The 20,437-nt window shown below is 38.8% G+C and overlaps 1 protein-coding gene across 10 annotated transcripts in view; it reads left to right on the top strand.

Annotated features, from left to right (window-relative positions):
* Window positions 1-9,507, top strand: part of PDK3 (pyruvate dehydrogenase kinase 3) — a 72,194-nt gene extending 62,687 nt beyond the window's left edge. For 6 of the 10 annotated variants that reach the window (XM_087938193.1, XM_087938192.1, XM_087938195.1 and 3 more), the window contains 2 exons: window positions 114-227; window positions 874-2,434. In XM_087938193.1, coding sequence (XP_087794319.1) covers window positions 114-227; window positions 874-1,017 — 258 coding nt within the window. In that variant the 3' untranslated portion in view covers window positions 1,018-2,434. Of the gene's footprint in view, window positions 1-113; window positions 228-873; window positions 2,435-6,585 lie in introns of those variants that run through there. The other 4 variants (XM_087938196.1, XM_026721316.2, XM_087938191.1 and 1 more) reach the window with 2 other exon arrangements.
* Window positions 9,508-20,437: the final 10,930 nt, after the last annotated feature.

Here is a 20,437-nt window from a genome sequence, read left to right as displayed (position 1 = left end):
TCATAGTGAAAGGTATTTTTAATTATAAAAACAGGGGTCTCTGAAGATTCCTGCTTCTGTCACTGTTAACATTTCAGATTTTTTAATTCTTCTGTTACTGGTTTTTTTCTTAGGCTGGATATGGGTATGGTCTTCCAATTTCTCGTCTTTATGCTCGATATTTTCAAGGTGACCTCAAATTGTATTCTATGGAAGGAGTGGGTACAGATGCAGTAATCTATTTAAAGGTAATAATGGATTATAAGAGGAACATTATGAATGTACTCTACTAAGTCTTGAGGTTTTATAGCTGATTATATTTTGGTATCAAGGGAAGTGCTTTATTGCTATGCATTTGCATCAGAAGTCATTCTGATTTACTCAGGATAATATTTTTCCACATTCTGGAAACATTTTCTTGAATTCTTTATTCATAGATAATAAAATGGCCTTCGGAATCAGATTGGTAACGAAGTTCAGTTGTAACATTACTAAACTTTTCTCTGTTTATTCTTTCTAATAAAGCTGTTCTTAAAATGGAAACATTGAGGTAGAAAGCATTATTTCAGCTAACAGGCAATTGAATATTTCATTATTGAAACCCAACTCCAAATCTGAATTGAAATATATTTTATTGTAAGGCTTCAGTAATTAAATATGATTATGTGTCTGCAGTAAGAAGATATAAATCCACATGCTGTAGTACAAACAAAAGTACAGAAAGTGAAATAAAGATTGAAAATATAAAATATGTAATAAAATACATATTCCACTGAATGTGTATTGAGCATGTACACGTTCTTCATTTAGGATGATCTCTCTCACTTCATTGAATTTTCTTGTAATCAGTTAGAATGATCTGAAGCATATTTTTATTCCTGTTTCTTTCTTTAGGCACTATCAAGTGAATCATTTGAAAGACTACCAGTTTTTAATAAGTCAGCTTGGCGACATTACAAAACCACTCCAGAAGCGGATGATTGGAGTAACCCTAGCAGTGAACCCAGGGATGCTTCCAAGTATAAAGCTAACAGATAATTCATCAACATTTTCACCTTGATACATACTTGCATTCAACAATGCTTTGTTTCAGTTTCCAAACTCCTCTAAATAGATTTCTTTAGAAAGATCTGTTAAGGAATTTGAAATAGCAAGAACAGAGGACTTTGAAGGACTGGCATTATGCATTTTTGGTGTGAGTTATTGTAATTATTTTGCCAAAACATGCTTGATTACTAAGTCATAAATTAGAAAGAGGATTGCACTATGACTGCAGTTAGATTATAAAATTGTATAGTAAAGGGGTACTATTTTTAAGATCAGTTTCTAGTTATTTGAAATAATTGAAAAAAAATGTTTTGACGTTATTTGACAGTAATGTCTTGCACAGCAATATAATGCAATAGAAAAATTCTTGTGTACTTGAATGTGTGCATAGAAAACTCATTGCTGCATTTTTATATGACGCTATAATCCGTTATCTAAAAAAATGCTCATCATTATGGAGATTTGTCAGATCTTATATCGGTATATGATTTTTGATATTATCCAAAAAGTCATTACGGCCTTAAATGTTTTGTTTCTAATTCCCAGTTTTCCCAAAGCCAGATATTTAATACTGATTTAGTTTTTATGTAAAGACTTTCATTTTGCAGGCATGATCCTAATAAAGGTTTCCTTTTTTTGTTAATAGCTTCAATGCTGTAAATGTGTAAACTGCCTCTTCTGTTAGGCCAAATCTATTGATAAATAAGACAATTATGTTTTATAATTGAAGTATTTTCTACTGATCATAAAGAAATACTGGCTTCATAACATCAAATATTTAATTTACAATATTAATATTATATGTTAGTCATTTGAGACCCATTTGTTAAAATGAAAATAATTAGCAAAAAGATCATAAAAGGAATGTCAAATATTGTTAAATTAAATAGTGAACAGCACCCTGACATGTCTAAAAAAATTTTTTTTAATGGAAACAAGGAATAAAAGTGAATCAGGACACATTTGAATGATACTGCCTCTAATATGGCTAGAAATAGAATTTGATTTTCAAAGAAATCAAGTAAGAATTCTTGTAATATTTTTTCACAGAAGCAATATTAAAGTGCGGAGAGCTTCAGAATACACACAAAGAATCTTCGTTATCTTTAGATTGTTATCTTTGTTTATGTTTTGACAAGAAGCTATCAATAAATTCGTGATACAGTTCTAATCTGAAAATAAGGAGAAAGTTTGATTTATTTATTTTTTTGCCTAGATGGTTATAATTACTATGGCAATCTTTATTTAGATATAGCAAGAATCTTAATTCCTAATTAAAACGAAGTACCTGAGTTGCAATTAAGTCATCTATAGCTTTGTTTTGAAACTTTTTTGATATACATATTTGTGTCTCTAATTATATACATGCATTTAATCATGTTTATTAAAGTTATGCTGTTGCCTTCTTTCTCAGCATCAGAAATCTTTTGTACTCTGAAAAATATCCCTATTAGCTCTATGTATATGTCCAGTAGCTCACAATTTAATTAAAAAGAAAATAAAGTATAGAGTGATCAATATAAATCAACTTTTAGAAGTCCTAATCTTGTGTGTAGAACTATTAATCTTACTGGGTTAAAGTGTCTTGGCCAGGACTGTCAAACTCGCAGCCCGCAGACCAGATGTGTCACACACTGGCCACACCCAGTTTAGCGAAGGGGGGGAAGTTGGGATACATCACATGACACTGCCACAATGCGAGTTTGACACCCCTGTCTTAGCACCTTAAAAAGCAGATGTAGTAAACTCTTTGTTTTTCATATGGAAAGGACAAGAATGAAAAAATGGTTTAGTCACTATAAGATACATTCAAATCCTCTTCCAGAAGATTTGGAATGGATACTATTTGATCGAATGCCAGTTTCATTGGTGATATTCTACCCATTCAGCGCAGTTCTGGTGTACTGTAGCACCGAAGAACCGGTTCACTCCGAGTCTCTCCAATGCTCTGCAGTTGGGCCCACCCACCCACCTCTGCTCCTAGGTCCTTTTTAACCTCTCAGCTGTTTGGCATGGGAGAGCGGATTGTTGTACTAAACTGCTGAGAGGCGCAGTAGCTTTGTTTTTACTGTTTTAATGTGTGTGCAAAGTGTATGCTTGGCGCAACGCGCGAATCACGTGACCCCCACCAAGCCACGCCACAGAACTGGCGGTGGGAACTTTTGAATCCCACCACTGGCTAGTTTGGTGTAGTAGTTAAAGCATCAAGCCAGAAACTGGGAGATTGCAAATTGTAGTCCCACTTCAGACACAAAGCCAACTGCATGACATTGAGCCAGCCACAGTTTCTTGGCAGAAGGAAGAAGGCAGTGGCAAACCACTTCCAAATATCTTGCCAAGAAAACTGCAAGGATTAATTCACATTAAGTTAAAGGTATCCCTGCCTCCCAAACTACACTTGTAGTTTAAACTTACCGTTTATACTCGAGTATAAGTCGACCCGAATATAAGCCGAGGCACCTAATTTTGCCACAAAAAACTGGGAAAACTTATTGACTCGAGTATAAGCCGAGTTTTTCAGCACATTTTTTGTGCTGAAAAACCCCCCCTTGGCTTATACTCAAGTGAGATTTCCTCTGAAAAAAAAAATGGTGTGGAGCTCTGGAGCTGGGCAGCCGCTTCCCTGCTTCCGTGTTTCCTTTGCAACTTGTAAGCATGGGGGTAATCAGGAGCAGAAAAGTTCTTGCATGAGGATATATTGTTTTTTCTTTTTTTAACTGTTTTTAGGGCGGGGGGAAGACCGACCGTCATGTGAGAATGCTCAGGCACGAAATCTATCCGCCTGAAAATAAGTGTGTGTGGGGGAGGGGACTTTAACAGAGAGAAGACATAGGGAGAAGGCAAAAGCGATGGAAGATCCTTCAGGGGAAACTGAGGGGAAGACTCACCCTGGGTCCAGATGAGCCCCCTTCCCCACCCCTAAGGAAGCAGAGGCAGCCAGCAAGGGCAGGCAAGCCCTGCTTCGCGGACTCTGTCCGTCCTCACTCCCACCCACCCACCCACCCAAAGCCACAAAGTCCCTCAATCGTGCAGCCCAGAATCGCCCTCCCCTCAGGGGGCAGCAACGACACCCGGTGTTTCCTGAGACAAGAAGCTCCGCCGTGCAATGAAAGCGCCCTGGCTCTAGGCTCAGAAAACAACGTGAGCCAAGGTGGCTTCGTTTCCTCAGCCCCAGCTGCTTTCAGTCCGCTCGGGAGGAGGAGAAGGTGGTGGTGGCGGCTCGCGTTGTTTTCTGAGCTCTCGTCTTTCCCCCCCTAAAAACAGTTAAAAAAAGAAAAAACAATATATCCTCATGCAATAACTTTTCTGCTCCCAATTACCCCCAGGCTTACAAGTTGCAAAGGAAACACGGAAGCAGGGAAGCGGCTGCCCAGCTCCGGAGCTCCACACCTTTTTTTTTCAGAGGGAATCTCACTCAAGTATAAGCTGAGGGGGTTTTTTTCAGCACAAAAAATGTGCTGAAAAACTCGGCTTATACTCGAGTATATATGGTAGTTAAAACTTGCATTTCTATCTTAGGTATGACTTCCATTTGATGTGAAATTATTTTTAAAGATATAGTGTTGCCTTCTGGAACTTCTTTTTTATTCCTAGTGTGCAGTCTTGGAATTTCCTGAAATAATTTCCCATCCAGGTATTAATTAGTTATGACCCTATGAACTTTTCAGGGTCAGCTGAGATTGGCTGAAACCACTTAACTAGCTGTTTAGTTGTTGGCCATTAGATAAAAAATAAGGCCGAGATAAAAGCAAATAATATGTACTGGTAGATGATTTAGTGTTCCTCCTTTCTGTCGTTTCAGTATATTGTTGTGCTCTTTTATATAAGCTGAGGTCTAAAATATGGGCAACTTCCATGCTGAAGTCATTCTTGTTTTACAGACAGAAATTTGATTTAAATGTAAATGCAGCATTTTAATGTTTGAAAAATTGTAGCGATATTATCTATATAATAACTTGAAACCAAATTAGAAATTAAATTCAGTTCTATGTCTGTTATATATATAAAAATAGTACTGAAGTAAAATAGTATTAGGAAGAAAAGTTTCATAAAACTTAATCTAGGCTTGTTTCTCTACTAAAATGGCTCTCAAATGTTTTTTTATCTATATCATTTCCCATTTGAGATGCTTGATTTTAGCAAACGGGATAAGGAATCTCCTGCTGCTGCTTTTTTTATTTCCAAAGATTTTCAAAGATTCTGTGGGAATTTTTAAAACAAATAAATTACAGTAAATGTCACTTTAACAGATCAGTTGGGAGGGAATGGCCATTAATTTTGCATATCCATCAAAATACAAATTAAATAATTTGTGGTAACTGAATCAATTGTGCAAATGGCAGATTGAGGAAAATGATGTGATTTGTATCTTTGAGTAAGGATGTCATTACACAAGTGATACAAACTGAGTGTAAATTTAACTAATTTTTAACTGTCTAGAACAGGGACGTCAAACTCAAGGCCCAGAAGCCAGATCTGGCCCAAGGGGTACTTAGATCTGGCCCGCAGGATGGCCCTGGAAACAGTAAAGGACTTCTCAAGCTCCATTTTCACTGGCAGAGGATTGCAGAAGGCCGTGGCAGCTGAAAACAGAGCTTGGGAGCCCATTTTCGCTGGCAGAGCACTCAGGTCACCATAGGCGCCCTCTCCTGACATGAGTGACGTTGAGCTGGCCATGTCCACCCCGGCTCCCAGAGGTCAAACACAACCCTGATGCAGCCCCTCAGTGAAATCAAGTTTGATACCCCTGGTCTAGAATATTTTGGATGCAATTGATGTTATTTTGAGGGAAGTGGAGGTGAAAGGTATAAATTTAGTGAATTATATTTGAAGTCCACTAAATCAAAGTTTTATTGAATTCCATCAAGAACATGGGAAACGTTGGATTCTCAAAGACATCTTGATTGGTTCTGTCCAATTTTACCAAAGGGAGGCAAGTATAGTATACAATATGTGATTTCTCTGCAATACACTTTCTCAAAAATTTCAACATTAATTTTTTTCTGAGAAATGCTCTGGTAGATGCCCTACATTGATGCATCGGAATTCTGGCATTTATTTTTTAAAACATCTGGAATACATTAGTGTCTCAGGAAGGATAGATTGGGGAGAGAGTGGGGGCAAAAATATGTCCAGCGTAATCAGTACCTTGTGATATAGAATAGAAATCAGCAAAAATGTAGAGTGCTTGCTAATGGATAAAAGCATTGTGCTTTTTCTCTTCCTTTTTTAAGTATCAAAAAAAAGTCAAAAAACTGTGGGAAAATAAATGAGGTTATAAAATGGAATATTAAACATTTCAGTTGATTTAAAATGTATATTTGTGTTGAAGGTAAAAGTACAGTAAAGGTTTCATTTGGAAAAAACCCAGAGAGGGCAGTGATTTCAGAATTAACTTTTAGAGACATTAGGAAGAAAATGACTGGATTCATGTATGCAATATTTAGTTTATTTAACCATTGATAGTTCACATATCACACTAAGAAAAATCAACCAAGCCATCCTCTAGTGTAGCACAATGTATGAAAGCCACTAAGTTGTTTTATTTCTTTCATACAGGTAGCAATAACGGCAGTGCCAGATCTTGGCTGATGCAAAGGGAAAGTTTCAGCTATCTTGGGATCCTCCTGCTGTAAGAACATCATGTCTCCATCCTTATAGTGTGCTGTACTCCCTTCTCTCAAAATAATTTGAAAACCTAGGATTTAACAGCATCTTAAAATTCTTTGCATCTTGGCTTTCTTCCCTGAAATTGAAATTGCCCTCAATCAAATGCTTCACTGGTGCTTTACACATTCCAAAGAAATTAGTCTGTTTTTAAATTCATTAATCCTGTTAACCTAAATGGAAGTTATATGTCACTGTTAGGTAGTGGTATTTCTATTTTGTAAGAATAGAGCTTTATTTGGTTAGAAAGCCTTTTCCTTTCCTAAGAGAAGGAAAAATTGGTTGATGCGCATTTATTGAATATAATCAAATATTAGCTCATTGGTATAATATGAGAGGAAATAGCTCCTTTTGCATGCTTTTAAAATTATTTTTAATAATGAAATAAAAATAAGAATAATGCCAGCAGGAAGAAATGACAATGATTATAAATGAAGAAAATGTAAAATAGCAAAATATATTGTGATGATTAAAATAAAAATAAAAAGAGGAAAAACTAACAAAAATGTAAACAGATTCCTATGATATCCTATGGTATTGGTACAAAATTAATCCAGCCCATATATTAAATGTCAGATGAAAGTGTATTTCATCTTATTTTCAGAACACATAAACGTGTAAAAAGGACAGAAAATCGTATCCTGAACCCAAACCTTAAAAACAGATGGATACGCTTGTTTGCATTTAGATAAAATTTTTCTCTTAGCCTTGCTCAGGCTTGATAAAGCCAAAACAGATTCCATGTTTTACATATATATTTCAATATCATATTAAGTGTTTGGGCGGGGGGGGGGTGTTGTTTCTCAGAATTTACTGACAAATATATTAATTTGAAAACAATATGATGTAGCTGAACCAGATCAGATTATATGAATTAAGGAATCTTCAAATCTTTTTACAGCATTAGCATAAAAATACTTTAATACCTAACTAACCCTTTTAAAACAGTTAAGAATGGTAAAAAAGCATGATTTACTTTCTAGTGAATTTTGTTTTTAAATCATAAGTATAGTTTATATTTTTTAATATTAGAATCACTGATTCTTCAAAATTAGAGTATTCCAGCTTCATTCCACAATTTAGATGAAGAATTGATATAACTTTATTTTTTATTTAAATTGGATTAATGATTTCCATTAGAGTGCTGCTTCTATTGAGGATCCTAAAATTTCAGGTAATGTATTTGGGTCGTTTTGCTTAATAGATCTGTCAGCTGTGTCTACTGATATGTGACTATTGTAGGAAAGTCATGTTCAAAATGTAGTCTCACAAAAGTTTTTAAAACAACCTTTAGAAGTCAACAAGTTCAAAGTACAGGTAGTCCTCAAGTTACAAATGTAATGGAGCCCGCAAATTACATTCATAACCCAAAGTTTTGTAGGAGTGAATCACGAAACTTAAACATGATCACTCTCATCTTTTGCCCACACATTTGCTAATCGAATGTGTGGGTTATTAAGTGCACATGAGGTATCTCAGAGTAGGGAAGGCCATGGGAGGCCTATTGCTTTCCCTGACCCACTCTCTTGCTTCCCTCCCCCCCCATCCTGCCCAACCAGGTCACTTATCTTAGGTAGTTTTTAATCATCAATGATAGTCCTCTTCATGATTTTGCTTGGAGCAAGGGGCTTGCCGAGGCCTACAGGGATGAGAGATTGAGACTGTATTTGCAAAAACTTTTTGCTGGCAAAAATGGAGGCTGGGAAGGGCGCACCTGCCCCTCCAGGCCTACATTCTCGCTGTCAAAGGCCTCCTCAGGCCCTTTGCCAATGAGAACGGAGGCCCAGAGGGATTCACACACCATCCTACCCTCTTCTTTCCAGCAGAGGGCTTGAGGAGGCCCTTGCCGGTGAGAACAGAGGCCGGAGAGATGCATGTGGCCCTCCTGCCCTCTGCTGTCATTGACAGAGGGCCTGAGGAGGCCTTCACCGATGAGAACAGAGGCTTGGAGGGACCCACTTGGCCTCGGTTCTTGCTGGCAAAAAAGCCCTTTGCCAACTAAAAATGAAGGTTCGGGGGTATGGACATGCCCTTCCCGGCCTCTGTTCTGGGCAGCAAAGGGCTTTTGCAAATATGGCAAAAGGCTTTGCAAACATAGGGAAAGCTTCAGTGCTTCAGGTCTTCCCTCCATTTGGAAAGCCTTTTGGTGCAGATCTCATCTAGGCCTCCGTTTGCAGAGAACAGAGGCCTAAAGTACAGTGAGATAAGGTGAGATCAGTAGCATGAGATCTTGCATTACTGATCTTGCAGTACTTTAGACCTCCATGCTCTGTGGATGCACCAGAGACCTGGAGCACTGAACAGGCGAAGAAACTGGAGGCCCCCTGGATCTTTGTAAGGTGTGTATCCACAGGCCTAGTGCCTGTAGAAACCCAGCCCGTGGGGGGGGATTAGGTAGGGCGAATGTTGCAGGGCTTCTGGGATCATTTGTAAATGTGAACAACTGCCATGGTGCTGCAATACGCGTAATTTCGGTACTGTGTTGTACATACTTGGGGTGGGGGGGGGGTCATAACTTTGAATAGTCACTAAGTGAACTCTCATAACTGGAGGATTGCCTGTATCAATCTCTTATTTGCTTAAAGTGTTCCCTTGAGCTATTTTATCTGCTATTTTCACATTTGGCTATTCCTCAATGTTGAATTCTCATGTGATTAAGGATCAAAACATAACCACTTAACTATTAGTAACCAAACATGTCTGGCAACTATCAAGGTTAGTAACAAAAATCCCTCTTTAATATTTGTGTCCTAAAATTTGCCAGTATTTTCAGAGGTGTTCACCTTTACCTCTGTATAGCCAAAGAGAAGAATAAAAATACTAAAATGATTGTTTATTATTGATTCTTTGGGGGCTATATTTTCACCATTTATTCTTAAAATAGTTAGGGTTTCGGCACTTAAATTTACTTCCCATATTTGACTGCATTCTTCTGTCTGAAGCTTTTACCACACGTATGGTGTGTTTTTGTTTCAATTGTAGCATCCTATCACTTAATCTGCTTTAGCAGAGTTTACTGTACAAGACTCCAGTAATCCTTTGAGCACAATTATGCCTATTCTGCCTTTTCTTGATTTTTCCAGCTGGACTCTGTATCTGAAAAGTCCTAGCTCTTTATCTTTGTATCCATCCAAAAGGCTGAAGTTGGTGTGACTGATTATGGTTTGATTGGGAGGGTCATTCTGAACTTAGGACAGATTTGTTAATGACTACCTGAGTGTTTTCAGAAGATATTTTAAGAAAGCAAGCACTGAAAGCAACATTTCCTCCTCCTGTCTGTGTTTGTGCGTGTGTCCGTATGTGTGTGAGAGAAAATGAGTACACGAACCATAGTGCTTCTGTTTGGAGTAGAATGGTAATCTGAAACAACAAATCAGAACCAAAAATATACTGAGTCTGGACAGAGCACCTTAAAACCATGCACCCATACTAGTAAGTATTAGTCTCTTTCTCCAATTGTCCACTGTATCCATGATTTCTGCTGCATCCTATGTCCAAGCATAGGAATAGGATAATTTCATTGAAATGTTGTCACTAGAAGAGTGATGGATTTATTGTTTGTTATTGTTTTTATATTGGGGTTTTATTTTTATTAGCCACCTGGAGTTACTGAGAGGGAATTGGGCAGCAATATAAATTTTCTGAAATAAATAAATGGAAGGAAATCTATTGCCAATATCTCAAGACAGTTGTGGCAGAAGCTATTGTTCATTGGATGATCTTTCTAGCTGTTTCATTGAATTAGATACTTTTACTCATTTTTTTCCTTGTACTGTGTTGAACCTATGCATATATATTTCTGTAATTTCTGTTGATTCTGTATGTACTGTTTGCTCTGGAAAGCCAGGGCACACTGCATATACTCTGGGTCATGTAATTGGGAGAGAGATTAAGGAAATTCCCATCTCACGCACAGCTCAGCTGCCTGTCCCAGAAGGCTTGGGGGCCTCTCTCCTTAACTACATGTGGTCATTTTCCCCAAAGTTCTGTTCCTATTAAGAAAGGTTCTTTTTGCATTATGTGCTCCATTCTGGCACAAGAATCCTTAGCAGCATATTATTTTTGCAAAAACAAAGCAGTGCAAAGGAAAACAGGATGATTTTTTTTTTCATTAATTCCTTCATTTTGATACAGTTCCTTTCTTGCAAACCAGTCCCAGGACATAGATTACTATAAAAAGAAAAGATGTATAGACTCTTTGCCAAAAGTTACCACGCTGATGCTCTGGATAGAGCCTGGTGAGCAGGTGTGTTTTTGGGGAATTATGTGAGAAAGAATGTCAAAAATACATGTCTGATTTTACACTTCTCAATTAGAGCATGTTTCTGAGCTTGTAAATCTCATATGCTATACACAACTGAATGGATAAAATGATCATATTAAATACATGAAGTGTAACATAGGTGGCCTGTTGAAATCTAGATTGATTTGTTATGTCATGATTCAGTAGACTGGGCAGTGGTTATTTGCCTTTTTATACTTGTGTTCTAAAAATTAATACTTCAGAATAAAAAATAATTTAGCATTTTAAATATTTCTAGACAATAGTGGTTAAAGGTTGAGGAAGAAGGATTAAAACTGAAAATGGTTTTTTTTTATAACTCATTCAGGTGATTTTTTTTTTTACAACATACTGTAAATAAGAGTTGAAGTACATGGAAGATAATAGATTTTGGAGGATAATATGTTCTGGGATGCTTAAGTTTTGGCAAGAAATAATATCTTCTCAAATTCTTTAGTTTGAATTGATTTGAATTGAATTAAATTGAACATTATTTGGTGAAAAGTGATTTGATACACAAGGAATTTGTCTCCAGTACAGAAGCACTCAGTGTACATGCAAAGCAACAGAATCATCATCATACTAATAAAAGGTGGGAGTAAAGAAAACAATAAGAATAAATAATAATACTACAATCATGGATAAATATTCATAGACATTAGACAGCACTGTAAGAATTAGATGTTCTGCAGAGTGATGGCACAGAGGAAAAAGCTGACTGTGTTTAGTTGTTTTGGCGTGTGATGCCTAGCACTATCCCAAGGGGAGGAGTTGAAGCAGTTTATGGCTAGGATGCTATGGGCTTAGATATTTTCTCAGCCCCCAAACCTGTGCAATATACAGATCTGTGGAAGGCAGTTGTTCTTTCTGCAGCGTTAACTATCTGTTGGGAGTCTATACCTATCCTATTTAATTGTTGTACCAATTATAGAAGTACAAATGACAAACACAATTCTTCTGTAAAACTCTATCAATAGCTCCTTGGGCTGTCTGAACTTCCCTAGTTGATGCAGGAAAAACATTCTTTGTTGTGTCTTTTTAATGATGGTTTGTGATCAGTAAGCATTTTAAAATATATGTGTGGTGTATCAACATAACTTTCCCCTAGCACTGTTCTGGCACCTTTGTATGACATTCCAGTTGCAAAAACAGAAAGGTGCTGGTCCCAAACTCATGCCCGTTATAGTCATGATCATGGGTAGGATTCAAATTTTTTAACAACCGGTTCTGTGGGCGTGGCTTAGATAGTGGGTGTGGCTTGGCGGTCATGTTATTGGCTGGCCAACTCAACATCACTCAGATCGAGGCACGCATCTCCCCACCTGGCCTCTGATGACTGTGGGGATGCTGCAACAGTCGTAACTGTGAAAAACAGTCATAAGTCACTTTTTTCAGTGCCATTGTAACTTTGAATGGTCACTCCACACAAGCAAAGTACCAGCAAAGGAGGGGAGAAAAACTCCAGAGAAGTTCTGGAGACAGCAAGTCTAGGCCTGTCAAGAATGTAATAAAGAGTTAATGGAGAGGCAGTTTCTGTAAGCAATACCAGAATGTTTCTTTCCTGCCTTCCTTACAGGATTAGGCCAGTAATTTCTTCTAACAACTGGTTCTCCAAACTGCTTAGAATGTTAACAACCGGTTCTAGCGAATAGATGCTAACTGGTAGAATCCCACCCCTGGTCATGATTGCTTGGAGAAGTTACATTCAGCATAAACTTAATATGTTTCTGACAGTGATACACAACAAACCCAGGCATTGCTGCCTTTGTATGCCACCATTTTGACTTCCTCACATGGGTTTGTCTAATGCTTCAGTGTTTTTCTTGAAAGGGTATGTGCATGAGAGAAAGGCCACGGATTTTAATGTCAGAAAAAGAGTTTTAAAACTGAGTGGAGTCTCCATTCATGAGCAGGACCTTGCAACTTGAACTTTTTATGTATTGTTTTAGGGAAGATTCATATTAAAATGAATATTAATCTAGTTAATATTCATTTTGAATATATTCCCATGCTTCAAATTTTAGATAATTAAGGTAGGTAAAAGTATATGCAAATCATTTGGAACAATTTCCTGTTTGCTTTTATGATGTTTGTACTTTATACCCTGAACAGCATAGAACCATGAAGGTGAACCTATGGCACGCATGCCACAGGTGGCACGCAGAGACATTTGTGCAAGCATGTGAGCCCCAGACAAACTTACCTCACTGCACATGTGCACGCCTCCCAGCTGTATTTCCGGAAATACTGGAAGTGACAGAAGGGCCCATTTTTCTGCCTTCAAAGGCTTGCAGAGGCTTCCCTCGAGCCTCTGGGAGGCCAAAAAAAGGCCTCAAATGGGCCGAAAAATCAGCTGGGAGGCATGCGCATGTGCAGTGCAGGTAAGGGGGCAGCGGGGGATCGTGCGTGCATACGCAGGAGACATGGGGCTGCGTGCATTGCCTTCTTGGTGCTGGCACATGAGTGCGAGCGCATGCGCAATTTTTGGCACAGGAGCCCAAAAAGGTTAGCCACCACTGGCATAGAACAAATACTAATGTAGGTGATCTTATTGCACCTTATTTTGCTAGTTTTTCCTGCTACAAAAAGTATTTAAAATCCTTACTACTATTTCTGTTAATTTTTGGAGCAAAATTTACAGTGATTTGCATCTATTTGACTCACAAAATGCCTGGTTAGTCTGATCGTGTACAATTTTTGCCAGTCTTTTTCCACATTTACACTATGAATATTTTTAAAAATACACTTTTTGTTGGTTGTACTATCAATATTATGCACACCTGAGGCCCTTCAGTAACTCAAATCAGGAAAGTTAACTCAGCATAAATCATCTAAGGATGAATAGGTTGTAAGTATCAAATTACATTTGTAGTCAATTTACATAAATAGAATTTGTGGGCACTTGACTAACAATCATAAATTCCAATTTCTAATTGCTGAAATGCCTCTTAAAACAAAGTCCTTGACTTACAAGTTTGAGGACAATAAGCATTCTTAAAAACAAAATGCTTGTAAAAATCTTTATATTAACTTGTATGCTGAAGTATAAGAAAATACTCAGTTGAATACTTGGTGAATAAGAACTCTGTATATGTTATTAAACTTAATTATCCTGTTAGTATTCCAAACCATCTGTCTTTTACTTGTGAAAAGGGTAATAATGAATGTACTTTTCATAAGTGGTTGATAGCTTTCATTTCAAGTTTAATTTGTTATATTGATTTTTTTAATGAAAAAAATTGGGAAATGTGGTTTCCTAGACTCAGCAGTAGGATTCAGCCGGTTTGAACTGGTTCAGGAGGGATGAAAGGGAGAAAAAAGGAGAGAGAGGGAAGGGAAAGTGAACGAGATGGATGGATGGATAGAGGGAGGGAGGGAGGGAGAGGAGGGAAGGATCACAAACCCTGGCACTAGACGCAGCTTCAGAGGATGCTTTGAAACAGCACAACAATCCAGGGCTGGCCATCTGGATTAGGAGCAATGTCAGCAATGGTGCCATGTGGTCCCTGGCCACCCCCAGCAACTGCGCTGTGCAGAGTCCAGGACTCCAAGTGGAGGTGCGAGCTGGGGGAGGGGGCTGAATGGCATCAACCTTTTAGCCCGTGGGGCTTACAAAGTTCATTGGGGCTGCCTGCAAATGTCAGGCTGACGTGGGGGAAGAAGGCCCACACAGCACACACTGCCCTCTACCAAAGGTAGAGCATGGGCCAGGGGGTGGGGACTGGAGAACTGTGCAAGGACGGCTTGCCCAAAAGAATTAGGGCAGAGCCTTGCAGCTTTTATCTGCCAGCTGGACTTCTCTCCCCTTTCCCCTTTCTGCACTGTCCTGTTTTTCCAAAGCCCTGGGCTGAACCAGGTAGCAATTCCCAGGGAGGTGCTCCGACCAGGGAGGATCAAACTATCCTGTGGATTGCCCACTGCATAAACTGCTCCTGCCCCTTTTGAAACAGCCACCAGGCACTTCCTTTGGGCATCCAGGGTCAGTAAGTGGCTCATCAAAGAACTGAGGGAGGGGAGGCAGGCATGCTGGCAAAGGAGACAGGCTTTGGTTGCCTGAGAGACTGACCTCGGCTGCAACCCACGGGCACTCTGCTCGGAAAGCTCAATCCCCACTGGCGCTATGGCTGCCCAACCCAGCCAGGATTACATGCCTCCCCTCCCCCATCTCTGCTGGGCCTGGGCAGCCAGGACTCCGATGAGAATCTGGCTTTCCCCACTTGTGGTCGTGGGTTATGGGCATGCTTCACCACCCCTATTCAGCCTTTCTAGCTGGCTGTTTTGCCTCCTTCAGGCTGGGCGGGTCTGCTGAATGGCTGAGGAGTTGCCACCCAGGAGCTACCAGGGGTACAGACCCCCTATGATGTGCTTCACTGGGGCTGCTCGGCAGGGAGACCCGAACTCTGCTCCAGACAAAGCTGGCTAAGGAACTCTGGGAGTTGAAGTCCACAAGTCTTAAAGTTGCCAAGGTTGGAGACCCCTGGATTAGACATCCAGCCCTTGCTTATCAATGGAGATTGAATGGAGCAGAGATTATACTATCTGAGACTTCTCAGGAAACAACAACTGAATGAAAAACTGTTGGTGAGCTTCTACTGCTGCACCATAGAGTATCTTAACTTACTGCATCTGTGTATGGTTTGCCAATTGCACAGTGGCAGGTAGGACAGCACTCCAGAGGGTTAAGGTCATTGCCCAGAAGATCTCTGGTTTCTCTCTCCCCTCTTTGGAAGAGCTTGTATAGCTCCCGCTGCCTTAAGAAAGTTCAAAACATTTTCAAAGATCCATCTCCTGGGCACCCTTTTTTTGAACTATTACCATCTGGCAGATGGTACATGATAATAAAAACAAGGACAAATAGGCTGAAAAACAGGAATCTCAGGGCAGTAAATATTGAATTCTACTGAATAGTGCAATATTAATGCAATATCAGGGGTATTTAAGGTGGTATTTAATTTCATTGTATGAGGTGCAATGACAATAAACTAAATTAAACTAAAACATGCTCCAAAGATCAAGCTTCAAACATAATTTGATATTTCCACAAATACTTTGATTTTCCCATATACTCCACAGACATTCTAAAAGACAGAAAAAGAAGATGACTGGCTAAAGTCGTGTTTTATTGGAAGAATGGCCATCTGTCAAGAAGAAAAAATTACAGGAGAACATAAGAAGAACAACCATATTAGTTTGCTTTCTGAAAAATTCATGTTTTGCAATTGACTTATATCCATTTAGTGAGAGAACTGATTATGTGCTCCTAAAATTTAATATGTAGAGATTCATATATGTAGAGAAAAGGATTTCTTTTCTTATCTTTTTCCCCACAAGTGCAAAGTTTGCTTTATTTGGATCAACCAAATGTTGTTCCATTGAGTGTAATAATTGATTGTGTGCTTGTTGAACAAGCCTGACATTGTGGGCTGAGAGTGAGTGATTGGCCTATGCTGACTTTTAGGGTTTAATGCAAGACTAGAACTCATAGTCTCCTGTTTTCTAGCTTAGTGGTTTAACTGCTAGACCAAACTGGCTCTCAAATGTATAGAAAGAGAGATCCCCATGTTAATAGATGTATTCTAAAAAATGGTAATTCAGATTTTTCCCCAAACATTATTAATTGAACTATTAGAGTGGTAAGTAGGGTCATCTAGTGTGTCCCAGGAAATGTGCCTTTTCTGTCATAGTGCCTGCCTTATGGAATAGCAGCTTCCCAGAAATTCAAACTTCCCCTGCCTTGCATGCTTTTAAATGAGCCTTGGAAACCTGGCACTTCCCTGAGCCTGGTCATTGGACTCCTTTAGGTTAGGTGTAAAATGGGAAAGGCTGTTGTTTCCTCTGGGTGACTATCATTCTTTTCTGATATTGTGATATTTCTTGCCTTTTAAGTATGTAAGAAGAGACAGCCAACAACCCAAGAGACAACTCTACACATGATCATCACCAGACAGTCAGCACAGAAATCAGATTGATTATGTGCTTGGCAGCCAAAGATGGAGAAGCTCTACAATCAGTAAAAACAAGACCAGAAGCTGACTGTGGCTCAGATCATGAGTTTTCATTGCAAAATTTAGGCTTAAATTGAAGAAAGTAGTGAAAAGCACTAGGCCACTCAGGTATGAACTAAGTTATATCTCTGATGAATATACAGTAGAGGTGACAAATAGATTTAAGGAATTAGATCTGATAGAGTGCCCGAACAACTATGGAAAGAGGTTCACAACATTGTAGAAGAGGTAGCAACTAAAACCATCCCAAAGAAAAAGAAATGCAAGAAAGTAAAATGGCTGTCTGAGGAAACTTTGCAAATAGCTGAGGAAAGAAGGGAAGCGAAAGGCAAGGGAGAAAAAGAAAGATACACCCAACTGAATGCAGAATTCCAGAGAATCACTACAAGAGATAAGAATGCCTTCTTAAATCAACAATGCAAGGAAATAGAAGAAAACAATAGAATAGGGAGGACCAGAGTTCTCTTCAAGAAAATTGGAGATGTGAAGGGAACATTTCATGCAAAGATGGGCATGATAAAAGACCAAAATGGTAGGGACCTAACAGAGGCAGAAGAGATTAAGAAGAGGTGGCAAAATTACACAGAAGAACTATACAAGAAGAAGCTTAACATCCCTGATAACCACGATAGGGTGGTCACTGACCTTGAGCCAGACATCCTGGAATGTGAAGTCAAATAGGCTTTAGGAAGTCTGAGCAACAACAAAGCTAGTGGAGGTGACAGTATTCCAGCTGAGCTATTCAAAATCTTAAAAGATGATAACAGTATAAATGCTACACTCAATTTTCCAGCAAATTTGGAAAACTCAACAGTGGCCACAGGTCAGTTTACATTCCAATTCCAAAGAAGGGCAATGCCAAAGAATGTTCAAACTACCACACCATTGCACTCATTTCACATGCTAGCAAAGTTATGTTTAAAATCCTACAAGCTAGGTTCCAGCGGTATGTGGACTGAAGACTACCAACAGTACAGGCAGGATTTTGAAGAGACAGAGGAACTAGAGATAAAATTGCCAATATACACTGGATCATGGAGAAAGCTATTTTCCTGGGCTCCAAGATCACCGCAGATGGGGACTACAGCCAAGAAATTAAAATACACTTGTTTCTAGGGAAGAAAGCTATGGCAACTCTAGACAGCATACTAAAAAGTAGAGACATCACTCTGCCAACAAAAGTGCGTATAGTCAGGACTATGGTTTTCCCAGTTGCAATATATGGCTGTGAAAGTTTGACCATAAGAAAGGCTGAACGTCAAAGACTTGAGGCCTTTGAACTATGGTGCTGGAGAAGACTCCTGTGAGTCCCTTGGACTGTAAGGTGATCAAACCAGTCAGTCCTAGAGATCAACCCTGACTGCTCTTTAGAAGGCAAGATCCTGAAGATGAAACTCAAATACTTTGGCCACTTAATAAGAAGGAAGAACTCACTGGAGAAGAGCCTAATGCTGAGGACAAAAGAAGGGGACAACAGAGAATGAGGTGGCTGGATGGAATCACTGAAGCAGTTGGCATGAGCTTAAGTGGACTCCAGAGGATGGTAGAGAACAGGAAGGCCTGGAGGAACATTGTCTACATGGTCGGACATGACTTTGCAACTAACAACAACAGAACCACCAAGCACATTGTTCTGGGCAGCTGACCACATGGAAATAAAAGTGAGGGGTATTTATACATTATCTTGGGCTTTGAACTTGAGTTTCCCATTCCTATTCAAGAACATATATTCTATTTGCTGTTGTAGGGGTCATAGCTGGCTCTGTAGGTTGTCCCAGATTTGTTTGAAGCTTGGAGTGTGTGGTGCAACTGAGATGATGCAATGAAGGAGCTTTTGTTCTGGGCAATTCCTATTATGGCTGAGGACTAATCCTACCTTTGTTCAGACCTTGCTGCAGGGAATTTACTTATGAATGGAGCTAGCTATTTCTTTATCTCTTAAGTGCTGACATCTACTGAGGGCTTTAAGAGTGCTGACACCTGCCTGTAAAAAGAAACATGTTTTCAGGGAAATATAATATTCTGCCTTTTTAATATTTCACAAAGTATTTCATTCTTCTAGGAGAGGGGTGGGTGCTAACTTTCTACAATTTTTTCCTAATGTAATTTGAAGTATAATTCCAATACAGAAATTATTTTTAAGTACATGCAGCTGTATACCAAATCATTCTTAAAATATGGTTTGTGTGTGTGTATCCATATCAATACATGAACAGTGAGGCAGTAAGGGTATTTTCATTTAAATACAAGTAGTAATGAGAGTTTTAATATTTGTTACTTAGATCACATTTATATACTTATAATGTTATTATACATATTTGTGATAAAATATAGACCTTCATTATTTAATTGTTAAATATTTTAGTTCCCCATTCCAATGACAATAACAATATCATTAAGACATACATAATATCACCATCTTTCAACATTTTATCTTTATGTCTAGCTATTACTTTTAGTATATTATATAAAATATGCATAATAGTATTCCCCCTATTACTTGTTTCTGCCTCTGTTCTAACCCCTAGTACAATCAATCCTGTGTTATATAACATTTCCTCTATTCATCATCTCTTGTTTGTTTTAATATTTCAATTCTTATTCTTTTCTTAGCTTGCCTCCCAAATTTCTCCCTTGGATCTTCATCTTGATTTGCATCTTTCCTGATTAGCTTAAATATCTCTTCCATCTCTACTTTTGCTGCCAAACCTCCAGAGGATCTGCCCAAATCTCTATTTTCTTTTCAAATATATCTTTCTGTTTAACCACTATCATTTTTTGGTCTTTTAGCATGTATTTTCCCTGAATTGCTTCATAAGTTTTTATTGCCTTCTTTTTCTAATCTTCCTGTTTTATTTGTAGATTTGTCCATTGTATCTTTTGCCCTGGTCTATTATCTCCTCTGTTTCCTGGACTTTTTGATAATTAGTCATTATCCTTTGTGGAGCACTTTCTAGCTTCCTATTTTATGTTATTCGTAAATTCCATTATCTCCCTGTGATTCCTTGTCATAATATCATAAATTCTTTGAAACATCGACACAATTTCCTTTTGAAACCCACTTATTTCCCCTGCTGAAACATCTTGTAGCTTGCAATATAGCTCAATAGCTCCCAATATAGCTCAATAGTCTGTCAGTGGTCTATCATTGCCCCAGAGTCTCAATTATCTTTAACCTCAAAAAGTCAATCTAGAAACCATTTACTCAGTCCAGACATTGCTTCTCAGCAGGGGTGGGATTCAACCGGTGTAATAATTGGCTTGCCGAGCTGTGGCCTAGTCACAGCTGTGCCACGTGAGAGGCAGGCTGGCACTTGCATATGCGTGTACAGCCCCACTTGTGTGTATTGCGGACACCAGCGCCCCGAAGGCTTCTATCTTGCTTGGGTGGAGCTGCACGTATGTGCGTGCTGGTCTGCAGTTCACACATTCTGGTTTCCCCTCTGGACTGCCAAGC

This window comes from Pseudonaja textilis, chromosome 8 (assembly GCF_049901715.1).
Source record: "Pseudonaja textilis isolate UNSWEBS1 chromosome 8, rPseTex1.2, whole genome shotgun sequence".
Taxonomy (NCBI): Eukaryota; Metazoa; Chordata; class Lepidosauria; order Squamata; family Elapidae; genus Pseudonaja; species Pseudonaja textilis.
The sequence above is the reverse complement of the archived record's forward strand: the minus strand, read 5'-3'. Positions and strand labels throughout refer to the sequence as shown.